Source organism: Ursus maritimus, unplaced genomic scaffold (genome assembly GCF_017311325.1).
Source record: "Ursus maritimus isolate PB19 unplaced genomic scaffold, ASM1731132v1 scaffold_14, whole genome shotgun sequence".
Taxonomy (NCBI): Eukaryota; Metazoa; Chordata; class Mammalia; order Carnivora; family Ursidae; genus Ursus; species Ursus maritimus.
The window spans coordinates 70,069,880-70,095,283 of record NW_024423786.1 but is presented as its reverse complement, the minus strand read 5'-3'; the positions used below and the strand labels follow the sequence as shown (position 1 = coordinate 70,095,283).

General features: G+C 46.4%; 1 protein-coding gene across 1 annotated transcript in view; it reads right to left on the bottom strand.

The window, feature by feature from the left end:
• The window catches only part of TNFRSF13B (TNF receptor superfamily member 13B), a 33,588-nt gene that overhangs the window by 3,884 nt on the left and 4,300 nt on the right, over nt 1-25,404 (bottom strand). The window contains exons 2-3 of the mRNA XM_040630173.1: nt 10,711-10,848; nt 8,157-8,402 (exon numbers count right to left, since the gene is read on the bottom strand). Coding sequence (XP_040486107.1) covers nt 8,157-8,402; nt 10,711-10,831 — 367 coding nt within the window. The 5' untranslated portion in view covers nt 10,832-10,848. The remainder of the gene's footprint in view (nt 1-8,156; nt 8,403-10,710; nt 10,849-25,404) is intronic.

Genomic DNA, 25,404 nt, shown 5'->3' with positions numbered 1-25,404 from the left:
CTCTCTGCCCCTCTGTCCAGACCAGCCGTCTGAGGTTTCCTGCGGGCCATGGGACTAGCTCCTACTGGTGACCTGCCCCGAGTACCTGCTTTCAGAGCCCCCGAACCAGGAAGGGACGTGCAGATTCAAAGTGCAGGTGTCCCCTCCCACCCGTCTCACAAGAGCACCTCGTTTGGGGGGCGGGAGAGCGGAGAGAAGTTTGGGGGGCACTTGGAACCAGCAACCAACAAAAACAGCACACTTTCCTGATCCCCGTGGATTCGGTGACTTCACTTCCAGCCCACGTCCCGCCCACACAGACACAGGCGTTCACCGGAGCCTTTTTGAAGCAGCTGGGTCACCTCAGACGGACCGAACCCCACGAAGTGTGCAGCGAAAGCGGGAGGCGGGCACTTTGGGTGCCAGCAGTGGTGTGAACCCCGCGAGGAGCTGTAGGTGTGCCTCAGATAAGGGAGAGTAGTTTCCGCGCCCAGCGTAGAGCCCAGCATGGGGCTCAATCTCAGGACCTGACATCAAGACCTGAGCTGAAGTCAAGAGTCAAACGCTCAACCGACGGAGCCACCCAGGCGCCCCTCTTCTTTTTCTTTTTTTAATCATTTGTGTGTGACATCTATTCAAAACAGAAGAACAGCTTGAAGCTGTTCTGGTTGCCCACGTGTCCAAAGAGCTGCATAAAAGGGCCACCAGAAGGACGGCGGTGGGGGGGTGCCGGTCAGAGTCCCAGCAGCTGGTGGACCCACGAAGGGGATGGCTGTCCCCCGCTGCTCTCTGTACCACCCGAATGGGCCCTGCCACTGGCTCTGGCAGCGGTGAGCACCAAGACCGTCCTGGAGGGTGTGGGTGCCCTTCTGTGCTCTCCTTTGGTCAATCACGAAGGTCTCTTGGGTCACGACATCAGAGGTCGCCTTCTGTTGGCCCTCGGTGACCTGGCCCCTGCAGGAGAGAGAGGCCTTGCCCTGTCTTCTCTGTCTGCTGACCCCGGGAGCAGAGGGGCACAGTCAAAAGGTTTTGTGAGAAGAACACATGCATTCTCTGTCCTTGTCGGAAAATCAAGTCCAGGGCAGACAGCCTGTGCAGGTGCAGTTCCCGAGAACCACCACCAGAGGGCACACACGGCTGCAGGCTGCTGGGGAGCGAGGCTGGCCTCAGCCCAGGGACAGTTTATCTCCAGGCTGGTTTTTATTTTTGTTTTGTTTTGTTTTACTGTCTTCAAAGCAATCTCACATCTAAAAATAGAATTTCCCCAGACTGCTGCGGTCCCCGGCTCAGGCTAGGCTGGCCAGGTGGTCGGGGTTACGACCCGTCACTTAGGGGCCGGATAAAGGGGCCTCTGCGGGCCGGGAATCCAGATGGCCCCACTGAGCCGGACGCAGCCGAGGGCCCCGCAGCCACAACTGCTGGAGTTGAAGGTGGCTTTGGACACTGTACTCAGCTTGCTCAGCCCTCAGTTTCCTCATCTGTGAAATGGGGCACGAGATTCCGCTCAGCATTGTTTGGCATCCACGAGCTAGTGCGAGTCAATGGATACGAGGCTGCGAGGCTCTGGGGTGGGAGGGGGGACACGGGTGCCGCAAGTCCCCAAATGTCCCCACGCCTCCACGGCTCAGCCAGTGGGAGTTTGTCCGTAGGAAGGAGGGAGGCTGGGGTGGCAGCTGTAGGACACCAGACTCAGGAGGATTTCAGCCCCTCTTCCCTCTCGGAAGACTGGTGCTCGGCTGCTGGGCCGCGTCCACGGGGACCTGCGTTGTCCCCTCCTTCCCTCTGCACGTGCTGGCGACACTGGGCCCGATGTCCACCTTGCCGTGACTGTGAGCCTCACTCTCCGGTCGCTGGGGGGCCTTTCCGCAGACAGCCCCCCACGGGCTCCGTGTGAGCTTGTGTGTGCGACACGTGGCTGCCGTTCCGGGAGACGAGCTCGGGAAAGGATGCGGGGCATCCCCCACTCCACCTGCCACCCCCATCAGGGCCTGGGATCCCGGAGTCCCCGTGCTTCCTGTGGGAGCGAACCCGCATCCTGCTGGGGGAAGGGCAGGGGGGGTGACTCCTTCACAGCCTCACCCCTGCCCCCTTTGGCCCCTCTCCTGGCCCCGGATCAGGCCCACTGGCCTTTCCCTTTGCTCAAGCCGCTCCAGTGAGTGAAGGAAGCCCCCTTCCGCCCCCGGACCCACTCCAGCCACAGCCTGTTCCTCCCCTCCCTTCTCAGCCGGGTTTTTTAAGAGCAACCCCAGGCCGCCCTGTCTGGCTTTGGGTCCCACACACGAGGAAACCTTGAGCAACTCCTGAGACAAAGGCGGTGTCCTCCCTGACCCCGAAGGGCTGACCGCTGGCTTTTACAGACGTGACCCCGGTGAGAAGACGCAGTTTCCCACCCTGCCCTCGTGACCCGCAGACAGACTCACATCGGCCGCTGTGTTTCTCTTCCTGAAATGCCTGTGGTGCTTTCCGTTTGCTGAGCCGGTGCCCCAGCTGTGATCTCCTTGTGCCTTTTTTCCCTGGGGTGCGTGCACCCCACAGCCCAGTGCTCCCCACCACGCTGGACGCTGCTGCCCGCCCGCTCCTCCACACCCTCCCCTCCTCTGGCTTCAGGCCCCCCGCCTGCGATCTTCACAGGGGGCTCTGCGCCCCTGGCATGGCATCCCAAGCTGCTCCGGGAACACGGGGGCCCTGGAGGGCGGTCTGTGCACGTTCCCATCTGGTGGAATTGGGTTAAACTGGACTAGGGGATGCTAACGGCCTGATAAGGACGAGGCTAAGCGTGAGAGGGAGAGGGAGAGGCCTGGCCTCTTGGCCTCGGGCACAGTGAGAGAGGGGCTCCCTGCCGTGCCCCCCGCCATTTCCTCAGGTCAGGACTGCCTCCACCACGGACACCTGAAAATGGCCCTTCAGAGGGTTCTCTGGCCTCTTTGTGGCCAGAACTGCTGGACATCTGCGACTTCCTCTGTGCTGTGACCTAATCCTTCCAGAACTTTCCTCCTCTGTGCCTTTATGGACATAAAGCCCTCTGGGTTCTGCTCTGACCTCCCTGACTCTCCTTTGCAGTGTGTCTGGGGGACCCTCTATGACCTCGCAGACTCCCTCCCCCCCCCAGCACCCATAGAGTTTCCCTCTCAGTCCCTTTCTGTGCACACAAGGTCCCTGGGGTATCTTTTCCACTCTTGGAAACACAACTGCCACTCCGTAGGCCCACGAAATCCAAGGTCTCCAGTGAGATACTCCCCAGAGCTCTGGACCTTTGTGGGGGTCCTGGCTGCCCCCAGGGCTGGTATCACCCTCCCATGGGGAGACCCACCTCGGAGCTCTTGGTCCCGCTGGTTCCCTCCCCCCGACTGGGCTTCCTTCCCTCCCCCCAGAGAGATGCCCCCTCGTAACCTGCAACTGTGACCTTATTTGGAAACAAGAAACTTTGTGTAATTAAGGATTTCAAGTCGAGACCATCTAGATTAGGGAGACCCTAAATTCAGTGACAAGTGCCCTTAGAAGAGAAGAAGACGGACACACGGTGAAGCCACATGACGACGGGCGCAGAAACTGGAGGGAGGCGACACACGCTAAGGCCCCCCTGGGGCCACCAGAACCGGGGTGGGGCAAGGAAAGGGCCTCCCCTAGAGCCTTTGGAGGGAGCACCGCCCTGCCGACACCTGGATATCGGGCTTCCGGCCTCCAGAACGGCGAGAGAGGACATGCGTGTGGTTTGAAGCTCCCAGTCTGAGGCGTGGCCTAACAGCAGCCGCAGGAAGCGGACGTGGCCCGCCCAGGGAAGGACCCACCTTCGGCTCTTCCCACGCAATGAGGCCCCCTGCCCCCAAATCCCAGAGCCCTTTAGGCCCAAGAGAGCCCTGTGAGGTCGGTGCTGTTATGACGGTTACAGGTGGGGACAGTTAGGCACAAGTGGTCCAGAAACTTCCCCGGGGCACCCAGGCAGGTGGGCTGGCATCCAGGTGCCAGCAGGCTGGTGGAGGGCCCTGTTCCGAACACATCCGGAGCACTTTACCTGCGACCCAGGGGGCCCGTGGATAAATCTGGGGGCTCCGTGGACTTGGATAAGAAAGGCACGTCTTTAACTTCCCTGATGGCCAACTGAGACTCCGCCTTTGCTCCTCTGTGCGCGGAGGCCTCAGCCCCGAGCGGTAGGAGCAGGCGTGTGGCTTTGTCCGTAGCGGAACCCGGGGACTCTCGGCACCCCGCGCTGTCGTCTGTGCTTCTCCGTAGTTCGAAACCCACTGTCCTCATCCAGCCCACCGCCCCATCTTGCTCTCTGATGCATTCATAGAAAAGCTCGAAGATTCATCCTGGGGTTGCCACGTGTGCAATGCTTTGGTGATCTTTTGATTTAATATTTACTTTGATTTACTATTTGGAGATACAGTTGTGACCAGCATCTCAACATCACTGGTTTCTCTGTGACCCTACGTGCCTTGTTGCGTGCGCTTTAGAATTACTAGCAGAAGGGCCCCCGCGGTGCCGAGTCATCCCGGAGCCTGAGTGGCCCCGCTGTGCTCGACGCGTCCACAGCTGTCCAGAGCCGAGGGCCTCTGCTGCCCACCCACCCTGTGCACGGGCACCACCCCTCGAGGACCATCCAGGTCCTCGTCATCTGTGGCCTCTTTGTTGCCAGAATCAGGCTCTCCGGGTCCCTGCTGCCTTCTCCAATGGCCACCCTTCAGGGGCCCTGGGGGATCTCCCTGCAGCCCAGTCCCCTCCCTCTGGTCTGTGGCTGCCCGGGCCTCCAGGAGCGCATCAGTCTCCCCATCCTCGCACAGAGGCTCTCTGTCATCGGCCTCTGATCCTCTCCCAGGGCCCTCGGTTGCTCCGCTGTTCCGTCCGCCCCCGACCCCGGCGCCCACCTCCCCTTCCCCAGAAGCCGGGCAGCCCCTCACCGTGCAGTCTGTCCAGGGAGAGGCAGACGTTCCATCCACCTAGCCCACCCCTGGGCGTCTCCCTGGAGCCAACAGCCACACTCCGTAGGTTCATTCGGGCTCCCCACTCTGCCCCACGTCGTGGCAAGCTGACGGGAAAGACTAGGGGCCTGCGCTTCTGGTGCTAGTGGAAAACTCCAACCATGCGTGGCCCCTCGCGCAGGGGATCTCTCGCCTGCCCACCCCCGTCCACAATGAAACCCCAGGCAGCCTCCTTCCCCGCCCTCTCGGGCCCTTTCCAGAGCAGCTGTCCTGCTGTCTCCCTTGAGAGCCTCACGGTGTCGGTCACAAGATTTCTGTACGCTCTTGGCCAGTGTGTGGTATCATCGTCGCAACCTCCAAAGCACCAGCACTTTCGGGTGGGGGTCCCTCCTGCCTCCGTGGAGTGGCCACCTCCCCCCCAGGCTGGGAGCCCCTGAGCAGAGACTCCGTGTCGTTCTCCTCCGATTTGCCCTCTAGCGTGAAGCCCCTGTCAGCCCTTCATGACACAGGAACTTTACTCCTCACAGCATCTGTACGTGCTGTTCCCTCTGCCTGGAATACCGTTCCTCCACCTTCTCTTACACATGGTTTCTTTTTAAATGAGCACTTACTGTATGCTTGGTGGGCACTCAGGTTTTAAAATCTTCACAACAACTCCATGCAGGTGTATTATCTCATTCTCACAGAACCAAGGCTCAGAGGGGTTGAGTAACTTGCTCAGGGTCACACAGTTAGTGAGGGATGGAACCAGGCTCTGTCTCCACAGCTTCCACTTTACTCCCATCTGCCTCAAAGGCCCCTCCTCCGAGAAGCCTGCCTTGCCCCCCGTCGCACCCCTGGCTGGGTTACGTTGCCACCACGCACTGAGATTAATTTATCATTTGCCCGAGTCTCATGCATCGCCTGTCTCTCCCATTAGACTGTGCCTCCTCTGGGGTCAGGGACAGGAGTTGCCTGTCTTGTCACCTCGGCCATGCACAGCAAACCCTCACAGTTATGTGTCAGATGAAGGAATGACAATCTGGAAGGACTGCACGAAAGAGCTGGAGTAGGGTTGAGGTGGGGCCTGGCAGGGATGCGGACTTAGTAGGGGGATGGCAGGATCTGGGGAGCCCACAAGGGGGACGGGAACACGTCAGCGCCACCAGTATCTCCAGTGAGATACTCCCCAGAGCTCTGGACCTATGTGGGGGCCCCCAGGGCTGCGGCCAGAGGCAGCCTGGTCCCGTGGTGTCCTGCAGTCCATGCCCCAAACAGGTCCACACCTGGTGCTCCCGCCGTGTGGTCCTGGTACTGCTGTTCATGATCCACACCAAGCCCAGCTCCCGCTCCAGCAGCACACGCAGGTGTCAGAGGAGAGAGCAGAACGGACCGAAACCCCAGCCTCTGGGAGACTCAGGCCATAGCAAGACAGTCATTAAGCCACCAAGTCCCTGGGAGGGCATGTGGTGTCCCCAGCTGCGCTGTGGTAGGAGAGCGACAGCTAATGCCGCAGGATCAGGCATGACCTGTCATGTAGACCCCACTGGCTCCCCACCGTGTCCTTACACACTCCCATCCACACGTCCTGGGGGATCTAGCCCTGGAGCCAACATGAGGCCCCCAGATTCCACCCGCTGCCCTGCAGGGGTGAGGCTTGGCTGAGAGTCACAAGCAGGAATAGCTCATCTTGCCCCCACGGGCAGCAGGTTACCCTCAGGGAGTGACAATCCATCCCAGGACTGCCGCTCTGGGATTTTTGCTCTTGCGGAGGGGATAAACTTCGGAACCCACAGACTTGGCCTGAATCCCAGCTCAGCATTGCTCATGCACTCATTGCACAACTCTCAGCAAGTCACTCTAAATGTTGAGACTCAGTTTCTCGATCTGTAAAATGGGTAGGATGGATCTCAAGGGGACCCTATGGCATCAAAGGTGAGAAAGTGCTGGCTTTGGCTGGAAGAATCCAAATACATCGCCAGCTGCGGGTTGGACATACGGGTCACTAGACACTGGAGGAACAGGTGTGCCCCGCCCATCCACCCTTCCTGTTCCACGCATTGCTCCCTCTGTATCCATGCCCCCCTGCACGTGAATCTGCAGTTCTCATGAGAGAGAGGCTGTGCTGGATTAAAGTCCAGCTACGAATTCTTTGTCTCTCCTCCCGCATCTGTCTCCCCATCCTTGAATCTGACTGCCTTTTCAACTTGAGTAACAGAATGCAGCAGCGTGTCCCCAGCCTGGCAACACAAGCCTTGTGTATTTCTACCTCTTATGCTCCTGCCATCGTCATGAGAGGGACATGCCCGGCCAGCCTGGTGCTCCCGGGAAGAGGATAAGGGACACCTGGAGTGGAGCCACCTCTGGCTGAGCCAGCGGAACACAGCTGAGCCCAGTCCAAACCCAGATACACGAGAATAATAAGCCCCTGAGTTTTGGGACGGTTTGTTACACAGCAACAGCTCACTGACAAGGGAACAGAAAAGAGTAAACACCAACAGTCTAACCAAGTAGAACTTGGGGCTGGGCAACCTCCATTCTCAGGGCACACAATACCTGCCCTTTGGTATCTCGGCCCTAGGGTCTGGTGCCATGGAAATGATGTCATTGTGAGGAGAGTCACAACAGAGGAAAGAAACCAGTCAAGCCACCGGGAGCTTCAGGCCTATTGTCTCTCCCGTGACAGACCAAGAGCAGTGTAACTAGCTCAAGTGTTTACGGACCCACATGGCATTCACCTCCCATCCTTTCTGACACCACAGAGCAGGGTAGGTAAGCCAAGAGGTGTTTTCTGGGAGAATACTTAGACACTTTCAATGCTTGGCCCTTAGTAGATGTTGAAGGGACCCTTCTCACCATGTCCCAGGTGGCCACACCCCCACCACAGTTGTTTTGTAATACTTTTTTCCTTCTCATTCTTTGGAAGTCACTATTGTCTCTAAATGGAATCAAAGATCTTGCTCACAAGGTTATCTCTGCTGGTTACCTACTGCCCTGTGTTTTAAAAACTCATTTAGCCTCCACTATAAGGCTCTCAATGGTCAGGTCTTCTTTTTTTTTTTTTCCCCTTCTTTTCCTCCTGTGTCCTTCTGGCCCACAGACTTCTAGATATTTTGCTTAATTTTTATTTCTATCCTGTGACGACCCTCCCCTGCCTTCTGGCTGTTTGCCTGGACTCTGGACTTCCTGCTTTGCAGACCCTCCTTATTTAGGCCTGGCAGCTGGCCTTCCTCCCACTGTGACCCTCAGATACCATCAGGCCAACCTCAGAGGGCTTACCTGGACCTGCCTCTGAGCCTCTGTGCTCTGTTCCCTGGTACCTTCCCAAGTCGTCTGACCTGGTTTCAGCTTCTCCAGCCCGCTGTCTCTTGAGCTCTGGTGGGAGGTTCACGTGGCTCCTGAGCTTGTTCTCGCAGAAGTATGTGCACTGCTTGGGGTGACGTCCGCAGATGGATGCACAGCTGATGCAATCCCTCAGGAGCTGGTCATAGTACCTGCCTTGCTCCTTGCGGCAACTGAGGGACTCTGGGAGACGGAAATGAGTGATGTTACTGGGTGACAGAGACGTGCAGGCCCTGAAGCTGGCCTTCAAGGGTATCACAGTTAAAAAAAAAATCACAATTCAATTCCCCAAAAGCAATTCCAGAGTAAAGCAAGTCCTTTCCCAATATGTAAATGGAAGGCTATACATTGTCCTCTAAGTACTGTTTTAGCTGCAGTATATACTTTGGTATGTAGTATTTTTCCTATATCTCCTTTACAATGTTTTTATGTTTCATTATTACTTCTTCCTTGGCCTATTGATTATTTGAAAGTGAATTTCTTAGTTTCTAAACATATAAGAATTTTCTAGTTATCTTTTAAAATTTAAATCTAGGTTATTACATTATCACATATGTTCTTTACTTGCATTTTTCAAACTTCATAAAGGAAAAACATACTTCATATTAACATAAGGATTGGAGGAGGAAGCTAACTAATAATGTTTCTTCTGTCTTAATGACTGAGAATTATAAGAGCTTAAACAGGCATCAGTGCCAAGGAGCAGAAGGCAAGCAAACTAAAGCCCACACTTGCTTTAAGAGAACAATTTTGAGTGCATAACAGAAATCTATACTTTCACAGGGCAAGACTCCCTTGTCTTTGAAATAAGATTCTATTTATATGAAAATGTGACACACAGAGGGGATTTTAAGGGCACATTTCAGAGGCAGTGCAAGATAGGGGGTAAGAACACAGACTTCAAGGCCAAACAGATTTGAGAGCATCCCTAGTCTACCACTTGCAGGTTGTGGGGTCTTAACCTGTCCAGGCCTCAGTTCCCACATTTCCAAGACTAAGGTTAATGTCGACTTCTTAAACTTGCTATGGGGACTTGAAGTTCCTGGCACAGTGTCTGACACATAATAAATAAATGGTGGGTTAATGGAAGGTTTAAGTAGAATATTCATTTGTGTCTCTTCGCAGCACAAACACACCAACTCTTATGTCCGTGAAAGAGTAAAGGAAAAGACCAGGAAGATGGTGGAACTGGGACCTCAGGGAAAACTCAGATGAGATCAGTGACCTCTTCTTGCCCTGGCTCTGCCCAGGGGCTCCACTAAGCCACATAGGGCCACTGTCACTGCCACTTATGAGATGGAGTTGACGAGATGACCATGGTGTTCCCAGGGTTTTATGTGCGACCTCCTCCCCTCCTCAGGCCCCCCGTGTTGTTGCTGCAGGTGGTGTCTGTGCTCCCCAGACCACCAATCCTCACTGCCCAACCTCATAGACTTCCCTTTCGAGCCTTGATATTTCCTGTTGTGTTTTTCCACCTCCGTGCCCTTGTCCGCACTGGTCTTTCTTCCAGGAGTGTCCTTCCCCCCACATCTGACTGCCACATCTACAAGCTCTTAACAATATATCTCAGGTGGTATTTACTCCAGGAACACCTCCCTGCTCCCCAACCCATCAGCCAGGATGGTGTCTCCCAACTGTAGCATTTTATGGTACTTTATCTTTCACCCTTGAAATGTAGTTATTTCTTCCATTAAGTGATAACCCCCTTGAAGGATCACGTCAGTTTCCTATTTTCAAGGGGCTAGAGAGTTCCATGAATATTTGTGGAGTGATACAATGAATACTCTACTCCATTAATGGATAGTGGAGAGACTCTCAGTCAGCGAAGTGTCTGCCTTCGGCTCAGGTCATGATCCTGGGGTCCTGGGATCCAGTTCCTCATCAGGCTCTCTGCTCAGCTGGGAATCTGCTTCTCCCTCTCCTGCCCCCTCTGTGCTCTCTCATCCTCTCTCAAAGAAATACAATCTTTAAAATAAAGTAAAATAAAATAAAATACACGAGCAAACAAAAAAAAATGGCCGGGGAATAAAAAGGCAGAATTTTTAACACTAATGATGGGTTGATAGGGATTTATTATCCTATCGTCTCCGTGATAATTTCTATAATAAAAAGTTTCAAAAGAAAGTCAGAACACAGAACGACGAAGGAGGTCCTCATTTCTATTGGGCAGTCAGATAAGACCTTTGACATTTGGCCTCAGACCTGAAGGTCGAGTAGGAGAGAGCTGAGGGAAATATAACAGGGAAATACATTCCAAGCATAAGGTACAGCATGTGTAAAGACCCTAAGGCAGGAAAAAAGCAGCATGCTCAAGAAACTGCAAGGAGGCCAGTGTGGCCAGAGCAGAAAGACTGAGGGGAAAAGGGGTGCCACATTGTACAACTCCTTTCACCACCTCCTTCTCAGCCACCCAAGTGCAATGGGGCCTGATGGACCTCTGAGGGGAAAGAAGGGGTGATCCAGCCCACAGGGCTCGGGCCCCAGAACTCACTGCAGAATGCTGCACAGGTGCGTGGAATCTGATGGCTGCAAATGGGTTTGCAGGAGAGGCAGACGTTCAGCAGGGGGTCCCAGTACTGTTCTTCAGGGCAGGGCTCCATGGCCATCCCCATTCACAGGCCCTGTGGAGCTGAGAAGCAGGGAGCATGAGGGCAGCTGGCACCCTGCTGCAGGTCAGAACCCAGAAAGCCACTCCCACTCACATTCCTACTCTCTGTCTCAGAGAGCAGACGGGGAGCCAGACACAGCTAGCTTCCAACCCAACTGCACCTGAGGGTGAGCTGGGGCAGCCATCTCACTTCCTTGAACCTCAGTTTCCCCATTTGTGAAATGGCTGTTCTGAGGCTCCCTCTCTCACAACATCTGAGCTCTTCTCTGAGCCCTGTTCTTTGCCCTCTTTAATGTGCCTCTTTCTACCACAGTACCTTTGCACAAAATGCTGTTCCCTTTGCATAAATGCTCTTCTTCCCCGCTCCTCTGCTGGTTATTTTCTCCTGGTCCCTTAGAGCACTGTTTCAATTTCATTTCCTCAGAAAATCCCGATTCTTTTCTCAGATTACGACATGCCCCTTTTTCTGAGCAGTGATGTGCCCTTTACTTGTCACTGTTTTCACTTCACTGTTGTGACTATTGGATACTGTCTCCCCCATTAACTGTGAGCACCATTCAGGCAAGAGCTCTAATTGTTTTGTTCACTCTGGGTCCTCAGAACCTAGATGGTGCCCAGGACAGAGCTGGTACTCAGTAAGTGAATCAAAAGAAAACCAGATCTAGCCAGTGCCTAGCATACAGCAGGCATTCAATAAATGTCTATTTCCTTCCCTTTTTCTTTTTCACTGAGGTATGAAACACACACAATGATGTGTGTAGAGTGCAAAGATCCGAAGCATACAGCTTGATGAATTTTTCCATATGTATATACCTGTGTCACTACAACCCACAGCAAGGTACGAGGTGTAGATATTTCTTGCACCCTGAAGACTCCCTTGGCTCTCCTCCCATATGATACTTACTTCCAGAGGGAACTTCTACTCTGATTTTTATCACCATAGGCTGTTAACATTGCCCATTCTTGAACTTGTGTGCCTGCTTTTGTTGGTTCCACAAGGTACCTGAGACACATCTCTGTTGAGGCTCCATCAGTCATTTGTTTTGTATTGCTGAGTCTTCCATTATATGAATGCATCACCTTTTCTACAATTTTCTGCCTGATTTCATGATATTAGCTTCACCAGAAACATCTCCTTTTAAACATTTTGTAAGGCCGTTTGTTTACTTTTTAATGAAAGTAAGCCGAGAAAAGACCAGTGGCTTCTGGTTCAGTGTGGCAGCTTAAACACACGGGCTTATCTTCCTTCCCTCTTAAAACCCTACTAAAAGGACAAGAAAAATATGCTTGTCCTCAAGGAGAAAGAGAATGTAAAAAAGTTACTGTAGCAGGGGACAGATGTGAGCAACATTTTGGGATAAGGAAGGCATGTGAACTGGGGCTGATTTCAGTTCAAGTTCTCTCTCCTCTGATGCCCTCAGGGAGAAGGAAACTGATTTGAGCCACAGAACCCTAGGAAGTCTCTGGAATTGGGCGCACCAGGTGTCTCTGACAGTGGGGGATGGGAAAGCAAAACGACGAAAAAAGACTGGTTGGAAATTTATATAAAGAGGGCTTGACCCCAGCCAAATCCCATCCGCAGATAGGTAACGGCTTCTTGACAACCCAAGCAAAAGACATAGCTGAAGGTAGCCATAAGGTCCACTCTCTCCAAAACACAACCTAAGGAGTGCTGTAGCCAGGTTATAAAAAATGTCTCCTTCCCCATCCTGCAACTGGCAGGAAATCAAGCAGACTCTGGGAAAACTGATTGAAAGGAAAAGACCCAAAAGCACTGACTGGGAGATTCTCTCAAGAAAATGACCAAAACAACCCCATTTGTTAACCCAGAACTTCCCATCAGCTGTTTCTGCCTCAATCTAAGCTGTGAACCAAGAACCATGGGTCACCTGATATTGGAGCACCCCTCTCCATGAAAGAGAATTCAAGCAAAGCAAGCAGAAAGAACATGCTGGGAGCCAAGAGAGACAATGCAGAGAATAGACGAAAAGTAAAAGGTGACAAGAGCAACAATTGATATCTCAGAAAGATAGGAGAATTTTTACATTCATGAAAAGGAATGGTGTGCTGTCTTTAAAAAAGAATATGCATAGAATAAATAAGAATTATTAGAAATTAAAAATATAATAGCCAGAATAAAAACATCAGTAAGAGGGTTGCAAGATGTAATTGAAGATATTTCCCAGAAAATAAGGAAAACTATGGAATTATTTCCAGAGGTCCAAAGGTTGACTAATGGGAGTTCTAGAGAAAACGGATTTCCAGGATATAGCTTCCAGATTCAAAGAGCCAGTCAGTAGTCTGGCACAATAAATTCTCACGAGCCATGACGGTCATCATAAAATTTAGGGGGACCAGAGATTAACAGCAGATTCTACAATCTTCTTGAGAATGAGCAGGTTGCCCACAGAGTCAGTAGACATCTCAAATCAAACCTGGGATGTGAGAACAATGTCTGGGAAGATGGCAGAGTAGAAGCCCCTGTAATCTGCCTTTCCACCTAACAGCTGCTAGTGTTAGCAACCATCTGAAGTACCGGTTTTGGAACTCTGGACTTATCCAGGGGAAAGCTGGATGAAGAGACTGGTAAATTTTTGGAATTTTGGTGCATTTCAGCCAATTTCATGGAGGTGGCTACCATTCCTCAGTCTCCAGCCCCATGGATGCAGCAGTGGGAGCAGCTGCTTTTATTGCTGGTGCGACTTCCTGGAACCTAGATGGGCAATAAGGACCTTGTCCTCCAAATATTGGGATTGTAGGTTCTGACTGCTGTTTGCTGTTTTGGATCAATGAGATGCTAGCACATAGGTTGGTGGCCATTGTTTCAACCTCCATCAGCTGAAGTGGCTTCCATGGGGATTTATTTATTTTTTTAAATATTATTTCTTTATTTATTTGAATGAGAGAGAGAGGGAGGGCACGAGTGGGTGGAAGGGAGCAGAGGGAGAGGGAGAAGCAGACTCCCCACTGAGCAGGGAACCTGATGCAGGCCTCAATCCCAGGACTCCAAGATCATGACCTGAACCAAGGGCAGACGTTTAACTGACTGAGCCACCCAGGCACCCCAAGCATTCCATGGGGATTTAAAGAGACAATACTCTCCCCCACTCTTGGGAGCGAGACTTTTAAGGAAATCTTTGTCAGGTCACTGGCTGACTGTGGAGATAAACGGACAGAAACTTCAGTGGCCACACACAATAAATATAAACTTTCAAAAACAGTCTGGAAAAGCCACAAATGGACTCCAGCCATCAACAAGCAAGGTACAGCAATCCCTGAGGAATGAGAGTTAGAATTACCACAACATAATACTCAAAATGCCCAGTTCTCAAAAAACTTACAAAACATACAAAGAAAGAGGAAAATATGACACATTCACAGAAAAAAAGAATTTGACAGAAATTATCCATGAAGCAGTTTAGACATTGGAAATATTAGTCGAAGATGTTAAATCAACTGTCTTAAATATGTTCAATGAGCTAAAGAAAACCATGGACAGAGAACTAAAGGAAATCAGAAAAACAATGCATGAATGACGTATGAGAATATGAATAAAGAGAAGTTGTAAAAGAAGGAACCAAAACTTGGAAGCAAGCAAGGTTTCCTTCAGTACGTGTGTGGGTAAATAAACTATGATCCGTCCAAACAATGGAGTTTATTCAACACCAGAACGAAATCCGTAATCAGCCATGAAAACACATGGAGGAATCTTAAATGCATATTAGTAACTGAAAGAGACCAAGCTGAAAAGGCTACTGTGTGATTCTAGCTGTATGACTTTCTAGAAAAGGTGGAACAGGAGAAAGATGAGTGGTTGTCAGGGTCCTGGGGAGGGAGAGATAAAGATGGAGCCCGGGGGATTTTATGGGGCACTGAAACTATTCTGTTTGATACTATCATGGTGGGTACACGTCCTTATACACATTTGTGAAATCCCATAGAAGGTACGACACCAAAAGTGAATGTTAGTGTAAACGTATGGACTTTGGGTGATAATGATGTATTAATGTAGATTCATCAATTGTAACAAATGTACCGCTTTATTGCAGGATGCTGATAGTATAGGAGGCTGTGCATGTTTGGGTCCATGAGGTATAGGGGAACTCTCTCTACTTTCCACTCAATTTTTCTGTGAACCCAAAACTGCTCTAAAAATAATCTCTTAAACAATAGAAACAAACAGAAATTCTGGAATTGAAAAGACCAATAACTGAAATGAAAATAAACTCACTAAAGGGGTTCAACAACAGATTTGAAAAGGCAAAAGAAAGGATCAGTGAACCTGAAGATAAAACAATTAAATTGTTTAGTCTGAGAAGCAGACATTTTTAAAAATGAGGACACATGCACAAAATCTGAGGAACTTGTGGGCCTCATCAAACATACCACCATAAATTTATAGGAGTTCCAGAAGGAGAGAGAGAGAGGGACATAAACAATATTTGAAGAAATAATGGCTGAAAATTTCTCAAATCTTAAGAGAGACATGAATATACATTTTCAAAAATCTCAATGAACTCTTAATAAGATAAATTCAAAGCGCCCACACTGAGACACATTTAATCAAAGGTAGAAACCCAAAGACAAAGAGAAAACTGTAAAACCTGCAGCAGAGAAACAACTTGTCACATACAGGTGATCTTCAGGCCAGGAGTCAGTGGGATGATCTGTGTAAAGTCCTGAAAGGAAAACTTTGCCAACCAATAATTATATAGCCAGCAAAACTATCTTTCAAGAATGAAGGGGAAATTAAGACACTTCCAGATAAACAGAATCCAAGGGAGTTCATTACCAGTTCATTAGACCTGCCCTACAAGGAATGCTAAAGGGAGTCCTTTTTGCTGAAATGAAAGTATCCTAGACACAGACACAGTCATAGGAACAGATAAGGGACATTGGTAAAGGTAACTGCATAGGTAAATATAAAAGCCAGTATTATTGTACTTTTTGTGTGGTTTGTAACTCCTCTTTTTTTTTTTCTGTATGATTTAATGAACCAATGCATGAAACAATGACTATAAACCTTTATTAATGGGCATAAAACGTATAAAGAGGTAATCTGTGACAATAACAATATAAATGGGAAGGGATAGTGATATAGGAAGAGAATGTGTATTATTGAAACTAAGTTAATCTTCAAATTAAGTTGTTATAAGTTTAAGATGTTAATCATAATCTCCAAGATAACCACTAAGAAAATAACTTTTAAAAATGCAAGAAAGGAAAGAAAAAGCTAATCAAATGTTACACGCAAGTAACCAACTAGGTACGTAAAAGGGTAGTAATGGAGGAATTGAGGAACAAAAAACATATAAGACATACAGATATGGTGACTAACATAATAAAAATTATTATAAAAAAAGACATGCAGAAAACAGATAAATGACAGAAGTAAGTCCTTTTTTTTAATCAGTAATCACATCAAAGTACATGGACTAAATTCCCCTATTAAAGGGCAGAAATTGGCAGATTGCATTAAAAAAGAAAACAGTATCCATCTATATGCATCTATACAAGAGACTTCCTTTAGATAAAAAGGACACAAAGAGATTGTAAGTAAAAACAATGAATAAATATATTTCATACAAATAATAGCCCAAGGAGAGCTGAGGTGGTTATATTATTGTCAGATAAAATATGCCTTTAAGCAAAAGAGGTTATAAGAGAAAAGAAGGACAAAATATATAGATAAAAAGTTTGATACAGTGAGAAGGTTATAAACATCCATGCACTTAACTACAAAGCCCCAAAATATATGAAACAGAAATTGACAGAATTGGCGGGAGGAAAAGATAGTTCTACAATAATATTTGGGTATGTCAATATCCCACTTTCAGTAATGGATAGAAGAACCAGGCAAAAGATCAATAAGGAAATGGAGAACTTGAGCAAGACTGTAAACCAATTATAAATAACAACGCTATAAACCAATAATGTATAATGAACATACACAGGGCATTACACTCAACAGCAGCAGAGTGCACTTTCTCTTCAAGTGTACATGGGATATTCTCTATGATAGACCATATATTAAATCATAGAGGCACCTGGGTGGCTCAGTCAGTTGTGTCCAGCTCTTGATTTTGGCTCAGGTCATGATCTCGGGGTCGTGGGATCGAGCCCCATGTCGGGCTCCACACCAGGTGGGAGCCTGCATAAGAGTCTCTCTCTGCCTCTGCCTCTTCCCCCCTCACTTTCTCTAAAACAAAACAAAATAAAACAAACCCAGACCATATAATAGGTCACGGAACAAATTTTAACATGTTTTAAAAAATTGAAATCATTCAAAATATCTTTTCTGATCAAAATGGAATGAAACTAAAAATCAGTAACAGAAGAAAAACTGGGAAGTTCACCGATATGTGGAAATTGAACAACCTGTTCTTAAACAACTGCTCTATCAAAGCAGAAATCACAAGGAAAATTAGAAAAATATTGAGATAAATGAAAGTGAAAAAACAAAGTTATGGGATACAGCAGAAGTAATGCTAAAAGGGACATTTTTAGCTATAAATGCATATGCTGAAAAAGAAGAAATTCTCAAATCATAACCTAACTGTACACCGTGAGGAACTAGAAAAAGAAGAGTGACCGAAACCCAAAGATGGTAGAGGGAAAGAAATAATAAAGATTAGAGTGGAGATAAATAAAGAGAACAGAAAAACTGTACTAGAGAAAATCAACAACCCAAAAGTTGATTCTTTGACTAGATTAACAAAATCGACAGACCTTTAGCCAGATTGACTAAGAAAAACAGAAGACTCAAATTACTAAAGTCAGAAATGAAAGTGGGACACGAAAAGACGCTCCGCATGACCCATCGTCGGGGAAATGCAAATCAAAACTACAACGAAGTATCACCTTACACCTGTCAGAATGGCTAAAATAAAAAAATACAAGAAACAGCAACTGTTGGTGAGGATGTGGGGGAAAGGAACCCTCTTGCATTGTTGGTGGGAAGGAATATTGGTGCAGCCACTGTGGAAAACAATATGGAGGTTCCTCAAAAAATTAAAAATAGAACTACCTAATGATCCAGGAATTGCACTACTGGGTATTTACTACTACTACTAATACAAAAACACTAATGCAAAGGGATACATGCACCCCTATGTTTGCTGCAGCATTATTTACAATAGCCAAACTATGAAAGCAGCCCAAGTCTCCATGAATAGACAAATGGATATGTGGTATATATCTACAATGCAATATGACTCAGATATAAAAAAGAATGAAATCTTGCCATTTGTGAAGACATGGATGGAGCTAGGGAGTATTATGCTAAGCAAAATAAGTCAGTCAAAGAAAGACAAATATGAGTTCGCTCATATGTGGAATTTAAGAAACAAAACAAATGAGCAAAGGGGCAAAATAAGAGAGAGAGGCAAACCAAGAAACAGACTTAACTATGGAGAACAACTGATGGTTACCAGAGGGGAAGTGGGTGGGGGGAAGGGTGAAATGGTGATGGGGATTAAAGAGTACATTTACCATGATGAAAATAAAGTGAAATGGAAGAGAAAGATTTAAAAAAATGGAAGTGGGGACATTACTACAGATTCTACAGATTATGAGAATGCTATGAACAATTACACATCAAACAAATCAGGTAACCTAGATATATAGACAAATTCCTAGAAATGTACCAATCTACAAAAACTGACCCATGAAGGAGGAATATCTGAACAAACCTATATATAACAAGTAAGGAGATTAAATCAGTAATCAGAAACCTCTCAGTGAAAAGCCCATGACCAGATGGTGTCACTGGTGAGTTCAACCAAACATTTAAAGAATTAACACTTCTCAGACTCTTCTAAAAAATTGAAGGGGAGCGAATACCTCCTAACTCATTCTATGAGATCAGCATTACACTGATACCAACGCCTAATAAAGACAACATAGGAAAAGAGAATTACAGACCAATATGCCTTATGAATATAGATGTAAAAATTCTCAACAAGATATAAGCAAATAAATTCCAAAGGGTTTATTGAAAGGATTTTACACCACAACAAAGTAGGATTTTTTTCCTGGAATGCAACAATGATTCATTACATGAAAATCAATCAGTGTAATACACCACATTAAAAGAATGAAAAGAAAAACTGTATGTTCATCTCAATGGATGCAGAAAAAGCATTTAACAAAATTCAACACCTTTCCATGATTAAAAAAATAAAACAGTAAAGTTGGAGTAGAAGAAAAATTCCTCAATATGATAAAACCCATATATGAAAAACTCACAGCTGACATTCTACTCAATGGTGAAAGACTGAAAGCTTCTCTCCTAAGATAAGCAACAAGACAAGAATACCCACTTTTACTGCATCGACTGAACATAGTACTGAAAGTTCTAACTAGAGCAATTAGACAAGAAAAAGAAATAAGACATACAAATTGGAAAGAAGAAAGTAAAATGATCTCTGTTCACAGATGACATGATCTTATATGTGAAGTCCTTTAAAATCACACACACACACACACACACACACACACACACACACACACCTATTGGAGTGAATGTTAAGTTGTAGGATACAAAATCAAAACAAATATATGTATTTGTAACAAACAATTCTAAAAGGAAATTAAGAAAACATTTCCATTTACAAAGGCATAAATGAAGAATAAAATAGTTAGGACGAAATTTAACCAAGGTGGCAAAAAAGTATACCCTGAAAAACTATAAAACATTGCTGAAATTAAAGACCTAAATAAAGGAGATCCTATGTTCATGGACTGGAAGATTTAATATTAAGATGGCTATACTACCCAAAGTGATCTACAGATTCAATGTAATCCTTAACAAAATCCCAATAATTTTTTTACACAAATACAAAAATTCATCCTAAAATTTCATATGGAATTGTAAGGGCCCCTGAATAAGCCAAAACAACTTTGAAGAATAAGAACAGTTAGAGAATCAACACTTCCTGATTTCAAAACTTATTGCAAAGCTAAAGAAAACAGTTGTGCTATACTGGAATAAAGACAGACACACAGATCAGTGGAATGGTCCAGAAATGGACCAGAAATAAACTCTCACCTAGTGAACTGATTTTCAACAGGGGTCCAAAATATTTCAATGGAGAAAGGACAATCTTCAATCAACGGTGCTGAGAAAACTGGATACCCACATGTGAAAGAATGAAGTTGAACCCTTACCTTACAATATATACAAAAATTAACTTAAAATGCATCAAAGGCCTAAACTTAAGGCTAAAACTATAAAAATTTTATTTTATTTTATTTTATTTTTTTAAAAGATTATTTATTTATTTATTTGACAGAGAGAGACAGCCAGCGAGAGAGGGAACACAAGCAGGGGGAGTGGGAGAGGAAGAAACAGGCTCGTAGTGGAGAAGCCTGATGTGGGGCTCGATCCCAGAACACTGGGATCACGCCCTGAGCCAAAGGCAGATGCTTAACCACTGCACTACCCAGGCACCCCTAAAACTATAAAAATTTTAGAAGAAAACAGGGGGAAGTCTTCATGCATTGAATCTGGCAATGACACCTTTGAAACAACACCTAGATAAATTGGATTTCATCAAAATTTAAAACTGTGCATCAAGAGTGAAAAATGGGAGCTCATAGAGCTCTGCTTTCACAGAGTGGGAGCAAATATCTCTGATAAAGGACTAATATGCAGAACATATAAGGAACTACTGAGACTCAACAACCATTAATGGAACAAGTCAAGTCAAAACTGGACAAAAGACTTGAATTGACATTTCCTCCAAAGAAGACATCCAAATGGCCTATAAGCATATAAAAATAGTCAACATCATTAGTCATTAGAGAAATTCAAATAAAAACTACAATGAGATACCACCTCATGCTCATTAAAATGGCTACCTTTAGGGGAAAAATAACAAGTGTTGGCAAGAACGTGGAGAAACTGAAGCCCTCATGTATTGATCATGGGAATCCTAAAGGCTGCAACCACTATAGAAAACAATTTGGCAGCTCCTCAAAAAGTTAAATATAGAGCTACCATTTGGCCCAGCAATTCCACTCCTAGGAATATACCCAGAGGAACCGAAAGCAGCAGTTCAAACAGATAGTTGTACACAACGTTCACAGCAGCATTATTCACAATAGCCAAAAGGTGGAAAGTCCAAGTGTTCATCACTAGATGAAAGGAGAAGTAAAAAGTGCCATTTACACTGGAATATTATCCAGTTATTAAAATGAGTGAAGTCCTAACACGTGCGGCAACATGGAAGAACTTCCTAGACCTTATGCTAAGTGAAATAAGCCAGTCACAAAAGACAAACATTGTACGATTCCATTTGCATGAGAATAGGCAAGTTCATAGAGGCAGAAAGCAGACTAGAGGTTACCAGGCACTAAGGGGAGGGGAAACTGGGAGGATGAAAAGTTTTGGGGTATAGATAGTGGTGATGGTTGCAAAACATTGTGCATGTACTTAATGCCGCTGAATTGTACACTTAAAAGTGACTAAAATGGTAAATTTTATTCTGTGTATTTTACCATAAAAAAGCAAACCAGAGGGAAGAAGATGGTGGCACAATGGTCCAAATTTATGACAGGAGTGTTTTGAGTCTAGAACACCACATGTTATTAAGCAAGTGTGGGGTCAAATAAAGATGTTACGAGACGTACAAAGTCTCAAAACTTTTTATCTTCCATCCACGCACCACTTTTAGTAAGCTACTGGGAGATACGCTCCATGAAACGTAGGAAATAAACAAAACAATGGGAAGTGGGGGAGAAACACTGGGTCCATCTCAGCAAAGAGGTGAAGGTAGAATTCTCAGAATGATGATCAAAGAAGTCTCTGGGAACAGCTGCCTACAGGCCTAGAGGGAATCCTATCCCAGCTAAACGAAGAGAAAAGATGGAAGGAAGGTGTCCAGTGAAAACATTGAAACAATAAACAAGTGAATATGTTTGGCCAACTGACATGCTGAGTTTGTCACAGGCCTGAGGATAAATTACTGATACGTGCAGAGAAAATTGAGGCGCTATCAAGCCCAGAGAAATCATAGTACGTGTACGGCTCAGCTGAGAACAAAACCCACGTCATCATAAACGTGAGCAACTGTCCATGAATAACTCAGAGACTTTGAATTATGTCTGCTATACAATAGTTTACTCATCTGTGTGAGTGGCGGCAGCCATTAGACCACTGTCAATGGACAAAGGCAATACCAGGACTTACAAGAGAGGACGAAGAAAGGGAAGAACGGAACTATGGAGGGTTTTCCATCTGGGGGCAAACTAATTAGCTGGCCGAAAAGAGGGCAGTCTATCCTTGAACACCTGGGTCGGTAAAGGGATCCAAAGGAATTTCTGTTGTTGACGGATTCTCTGGAAACCCTGAGGGCATCAGAGAGGGCAGATGCGCCAGGCTGTCTGGGTACACTGCTGGTCCTGCCTCATCCACAATGGGGTCAGCCCCATTGTCTGCATCAGACTTGCTCACAGTCTCCCCGGGTCTAACTAAACACAGCGCTCTGGGAGACCGGGTGGAGGGGAGGCTGTGTGTACGTGGAGGGTGACGTAAGAGTTGAGCTCTTGTCTGAGAAAGTAGGAAGTTAATACATAATGTATAAAATGGAAAAGTCAAGAACTAGCAGTGTATGCCTATTATACTCTGAGACTCTTTGAGAGTGAGCCCAGTGAAGCCATCAGGTAGCGATGTCTGGGAACCACTGGACTGTACATCCCGGGCCCAGCACTTCCTAGCTGTGTGACCTTGGGCAGAGCTTCGCCTCCTGGAAACCCAGTGTCCTCATCTGTAAAATAGGAATGTTAACGCTTACATCATAAGGCCATTGTGAGCATTACATGCATGGCAAGTGCTTTGCCTGGCATGGTACTGTGCAATTAGTAAAAGGTTAACCCACTAAGCTATTGCCCTTATTAATACTGCCCTTCCTTGCAATATGGAGCACTGTGCTGGCCACTAGGTCAAGGGAAGAATAAAAAGGCCGATTCCTGCCACAAGGGCCTAAGCCAACTCCGTACCTCTCTCCAAGGTGGGCAGAGGGTCCCATCCCCATGAGAAAGGAGCAGGATGGGTGAAAATCTCAGCTCCTCCTTCTTACTCTTTACAATTTTGCCAATAAAATCTATCCATGGGACTTGAAAAGAAAGGACAATAAAAGCTTCAAGACAGGAAGCTTCTTGACCAATCTTTGAGTAAATACAACGTGAACTGGGGGCTTTGAGCTAGGCTGTCAGTGGTGGGGTGGGGTCAGGAGGGGATTCCAACGTAAAGAGACAGGGTGTGTGTCCTGGAGGAGGTCACAGCCTGACACCTGGGGCACCCGCAAGAGAACTGGCAATGACCACTTACGACCTCGCTTTTACTCTCACGAAGAAGAAGGAGGAGGAGGTAGAGGGGTTGGGGTGGTGGGAGAAGTAAGAGGACAAGGGGAGGGGAGGAGACGAAGAAGGGAATGAGAAGGTGGCTCTTCATTTCAGTTATTTGTGGTGTGATTTCCTACCAGACTCTTCTGAAATATTGAACATATCTCGGAGACTGACCCTTGCCAGCCCCCACCTCTGCCCCAAACTACCTTTCAGAGATTCTCAGGGTGGTGAGCCCACCATCCCCATCCTGGATCTGAGTCAGAACTAAACTAGGTCCTGGGAGTTCTAGTCAAGTCACTTTCTCAGTTCTGGTTTATAAGAAGGGGACAACCATTTCTACCCATTGTAATTTTTGCCTTCTGTTAGCTCATTTTGAAAGTTGATTTGCCACAGTTCAGGGACAGAACAAGTGTGAGAGAACAAAAATGGCCTGTGTGGGGAAAGCGCAGCTCTGGGTTACCACTGAATCTCCTTGGGAAAGGGCACAAAACCTCGGCTTTCCTTATCTGCAAAATGGGGGGTATAGGCTTTCCTCTGCAGAGAAAGTTCTCTCAAGGACATGTACGGGACATGCATGTAACTGCCCCGAGACTCGGCTGCCAGGTGGTAGTTACTTGCCTTATAGAAGTGGTATAAAATATAATGGATTAATTATAGTCACAATTAGAATCATTTGATGATAATATAAAACCTATGGAATCATTTATAATGGTAGAGTATTATTATTAATAATAACGATAGTATCGTTGGATTAGCCCTCCAGGTCTGGGAACTGCTCCCACAATCTCAACTTGTGGCTTAAGCATCATAATTTTCTAAAAACACTTGTCCCCATAGCTGCCTTGTCCCCTTGCTTCTCCTCTGAGCTGTCGTACATGTGTCTTTCTGGATGACCATGTGGCCTGAGCGTGTCTAGTGATGATATTTCTTGTTTTGTAATTGACATTTGAGGGTGTAGCCTTTCTGCCTCCTTACACTGTCTCATTCATCTCTGAATCTGATGCCTCCCATAATACCAGGACATAGCAGGTCCTTGATAAATGCTCATAAATGACCTTGCACATCGTTGTCCTCAGTAAAGACTTGTGGAATGAAAAGCAATCTCCATTTTTGCACTGTGTTACAGACAGCCGGGCTGGGACAATATTTAAGTTTTACTCTGCCCCCTCTCCTGCCTGCATTTCCTGCGTTCAAGTAAGACTTAGGGCAGAGATGTCCTGGTGTGGAGAGAGGGGAAAGCAAAAATCTTGGCTTTTGATTTTAATACTTAGGGGAGAAGATTCTTGGCAAAGGGGAAGTAACTAGGCCAGAAACCAGCACAGGAAATAATTTCCCCTATATATATATTTAAGTGTGAAAAAGAATAAAATTACAAAAAGTTCTAGAGAAAAAAATGATCCGATATTTCTTTGTAACCATGGAGTATGAAAGGCCTTTCTAACTATGACCCCATATCCAAAATCTGTAAAAGGAAAGACTGATAAAATAGGCTACACAGAACAAGCAAACAAACAACCCCAAACATGACCAAAAACGCCTTTAAGAAAGTCTAAAGGCAAATGAAAAATGGGAACAAAACATGGAAATTCATATCTATGAACAGAAGGGGAAAGGCCAGCTACCCAATAGAAAATTGGGCAAACACAATGAACAGACAGTTCACACACAGGGAAAACATCATAAAGATGTCTGGTCTCATTCCTAAGAGATAGGTGAGTTCAAACTATGCTGATACTCTCTTCCCTCTAATAGACTTAAAAATCCAGGAGCTTAATAACACCTTCTACTGGCAGAATCATGAGGAAATTGGCCCTCTTATTCACTACGGAAGGGGGGAAAATAGGGATAACCCTTGTGGAGGGCGATTTGGCAACATCTGTCAAAATTACTGATGCATTTACCAGTCATATAGTGATTAAACTCTGGGATTTATCCCAGAGTATGAAATAATAAAGTCATTGGAGCAATGTTTGTAATAGCAGAAGATTGGTAAAAACCCAAATGCCATCAATAGAGGACTGAATGAGTAAATTATAGTATGCTTATATACAGGACTATTGTGCTTTTCTAAAAAAAGAATTAGGAAGTTCTTTATATGTTGCTAGGGAAAGAACTCCAAGATATATTATGTGAAAAACAAAAATAAAAATAAACAGGGTAACAACAGCATAGCTCATAAAGTTCCTTCCTTCCTTCCTTCCTTCCTTCCTTCCTTCCTTCCTTCCTTCC